The sequence below is a fragment of the Macadamia integrifolia genome, chromosome 11, assembly GCF_013358625.1.
Source record: "Macadamia integrifolia cultivar HAES 741 chromosome 11, SCU_Mint_v3, whole genome shotgun sequence".
NCBI classification, from domain to species: Eukaryota; Viridiplantae; Streptophyta; class Magnoliopsida; order Proteales; family Proteaceae; genus Macadamia; species Macadamia integrifolia.
Window position 1 is genome coordinate 1,603,970 of NC_056567.1, and position 3,414 is coordinate 1,607,383.

Genomic DNA, 3,414 nt, shown 5'->3' on the forward strand with positions numbered 1-3,414 from the left:
GCTGGAAAATTATGATAATTTTATTTGGATTACCTGCAACTTCTGAGAATTATCTTGTCTATCTTATTGATTCAATCACCACATTTTGGATTTTGACATTCCTTGATTCCATTCACTAAAACATGCAGTCAGTGTTTTAGAGGGGATGCCCAGGATTTCTGATGGACGGTGAAATTGCCCAAAACATGCAGTCTGTGTTTTAGAGGGGATGCCCAGGATTTCTGATGGACAGTGAAATTGCCCCACCAGATTGGCTTGTTGGTTCAATGGTGTACGTTTTCCCAAAGCTAGATTGCTCCGGTCTGGATTGAGTCCTTGTTTTTACTTTCATTTTTGTTCCAAAAGCCCAATCAAACTGATAACAAAGAAAGGCGTATTTCACTTTCTCCGCTGTCAATTTGGATTATTTACACTAATGGTGTCAGCCTAGTTATTAAATTTTTCGAATTAAATGCGAATAATTCAATCGAATAGAATTTTATCTAATTTTACGAATAATTTGGTATGAATTTGAATCAAATAAAAAATTCTAAAAAATTATCGAATTTTATAGATTTTTTTAAATTCATGAATAATTCGGCCGAATCGAATTACAATCGAATTTTATTCCATGTAAAAAAAAAAAACTTTATCTTGAATTAGTCAATAAGCCTTAGAAAAAAATGTGATTGTTATGCATTCATTATTCTAATGTTATTTTTCTTACTTTTTTAATAAAAACCGACAGCTTTTCTTTCTTGAAGTAATCTCTCACACTAATACAAAAATAATAATAATAATAAAATTTTCACCTCATTTTGGTTTGACTAAGTCTTAGAGTCGTTACTCTCTCTAGTCTTTAAGGTGAACATGCATAGTGGGTGACGTGGGTCTAGTTGAATTTGTGTTCAACCCCCCTCTCAGTCTCTCTTTCTCTGATTTAATTATTTGAGTAATAGGAAATGAGTTTAGAAAAAAAAAAAATGTTAAATATAATATTTTTATCTTTAAAATTTAAAATTTTAATTTTTATATCATTTGTATGTTACGTACATATGATAATTGATAGATAATATGAAACACGTATTGCAAATATTAAAAAATAACATCCTAATTTAATAACTATCTGTGTGCTTCGAAACGTTCTCAGAATAGACTACAAGTAAAAATGGAAAAAAAAAAAAAATTAGGTTTCAAAATTCTAGATCCGATTTATGGCTATATTTTAAGGGAAAATGTTTTTTTTTTTTCGATCAATGGATGTTTCCTCATGTGCTCTCATTGGTCTTTATGCATATGTAGGAGTTGTACTCTCCTATAGAAAACGTTTCTCCATATTTTAATTAGGACTACGGTTAAAAGGGTCAGAATTGGATTGGCAAAATCGTTTACAATGAATATATATTGGTGATGGGCAATCCTATATCCGTAGATTGGGACAAAACAAGGGTACAAACGTTAAATAACATTGTTAAATGAAAGAGTAACATAGTCTTTTTCCAACTAAATGGAGTCATTACATGGATCTGCCAAGATAAAAAGTAAAAGAAAAATAGGGAAACATGGCAAAACAACGAAAAAGAGTGATATGGAGGATTTGAAACCAATCTTGGTATTGAGGCATACAAATCAACGTAGGATATGGAGGATCTGAAACCAATTTTGGTATCGAAGCATACAATTTCTTGTTGACACTTCCACGTGAACTCCCATTGGCCTCCATGAAGGTGTAACCTTCCTCAAAAAAATGATTAACATAATTCAATTACAATTTTAATTTGAAATGAGAAATTCTGTCAAAAAAAAAAATTTTGATATGTTTTTTTTTGGTAAATTTTTAAATATGCTTTTACTAAAAATCAAATCGGAGACATACCAATCATAAACTTGCTTCTCTAGAGCTTGAACTTCTCACATGAGGCGGTTGGGACATATATGGCAACTCTTATCCATGTAGTGATTAAACGTGTTTGCCTGCGAAGTAACTTCAACTACTTCAGCTATAATTACATGAGGCTTCAGGTCAAATAAAAGCCTGTTTCAACCTTTTTTTTTTCAAAACTTGGTAGTATTACGTGCCACACTTAGAGAACAATAATATCTTATCTATATTACAAAACTTTAACACACCCCGAGAAAACTGACTATAAGGTTACCTGGTCAGCTTGAAATCTTCCGATCGTGGAGACGTGAGTTCGATTCTTATAACCACCCTAATATGCATTCCCCGCTAAAGTTAATGCCTGATTTTAATTTCCCTAAAAAATAGGGAAAAAAACAAAAAAACCCAAAAAATCAAATTATATTTTTCTATTCTTGTTCCTGATCTTGCTTGCTCCGTCCTTGCCTTGAAGCCCTTTTACTTTATTATTTCCTCTGCAAATCCCGTTTCTCAGCCCTAACTCCATTTTGAATCTCACCTTCGCCCTTTCAATCGGCAAAACCCTCTTCTCCTCCTCCAAATCATTTCCCTTCTCACAACCATACCCGTCAACATCAACAACTCCATTAGTTTCCCAATCATTCTTTTCTTCTCTACGAACTCCAGCTTCACTATTCTTGTACGTACTCGGATCAGGAAGCGCCGGTAGCCATGACGGAATGTGAGAGAATCCCCTGTTTTGATCGTAACCCTCTTTGGGTTCACTCAAACATTGCGAAACACGTGATCTTTTTCCCTTATTAGAGCGAGGGATCGGCTTTGCAAAGGGGATCTCATCGACCCAACTCACGAAACTCATGATATCCTTTATAATTGCAGAATCTAATAGCGATTTGTTAATTTCCGAAGCACCAGGAAAACCTTGTACTGAGTTCATAACCTCGATCCCGTGAATCACATCGTATAGATTGCATTCAGTTCTACAGCAGGAGTTGGCTTTTGATGAAGCGGACTTTGCTAGGGCTTCCATGTACCTGGTTGCGATATCTGAGAGGGCTTCGAGGGCTGAGTGTTGTGAGCCGGTGAAGCCTACATATTGGCAAATCTGAGCGACTGCGATCTTCGATATGGCTCCCTTGAAGAGAGAGGGAGCTCTGGTTTCTCTTTCATCGTTTCTGCTCATGGCGATGATCTGTAATAGAGAAGGAGATTTGCAGAGATTTCATGGAGGAAGACGAATCAATTTCTCCCAAAACCCTAAAAATTGGAACTTTCACGTCTATCAAGTCTATATAAGGTTTCCGATTGGAGCTTTCAAGAGTGGGGTCCACAACCAAGGTTGCCACTCAAGGCCTTTAATTTTGAATCTCTTCTATTTTCCTTATATAAGTCTACAAATCGTTGGATCAGAATGTTTTTTTGGAAAAGATCCTAAAATAGCAGTTTCTAATGGGGTCTATTGTAATATCTGTGTAGTCTTCTTAAATTTACTTATACACCCCTAATTTGTCAATTTACAAATATACCCATGTATCCTGAAACTTAAAAATCTG

At 34.9% G+C, this 3,414-nt stretch overlaps 1 protein-coding gene across 2 annotated transcripts; it reads right to left on the reverse strand.

Moving 5' to 3' along the window:
- Window positions 1-1,450: 1,450 nt before the first annotated feature.
- Window positions 1,451-3,191, reverse strand: LOC122094075 (transcription initiation factor TFIID subunit 8). Of its 2 annotated transcripts, XR_006144615.1 has the most exons (3): window positions 2,136-3,191; window positions 1,856-1,953; window positions 1,451-1,713 (listed from the first exon to the last, which is right to left on the reverse strand). XR_006144615.1 is itself a non-coding variant. In XM_042664727.1 (2 exons), the coding sequence occupies exon 1, from the start codon at window positions 3,042-3,044 to the stop codon at window positions 2,280-2,282; it is 765 nt and encodes a 254-aa protein (XP_042520661.1). In that variant the 5' UTR covers window positions 3,045-3,186; the 3' UTR covers window positions 1,451-1,953; window positions 2,136-2,279. The 2 variants fall into 2 exon arrangements, 1 of the variants encoding a protein (XP_042520661.1); XM_042664727.1 differs by having other exon boundaries at window positions 1,451-1,953; window positions 2,136-3,186.
- Between the last annotated feature and the right edge of the window lie 223 nt (window positions 3,192-3,414).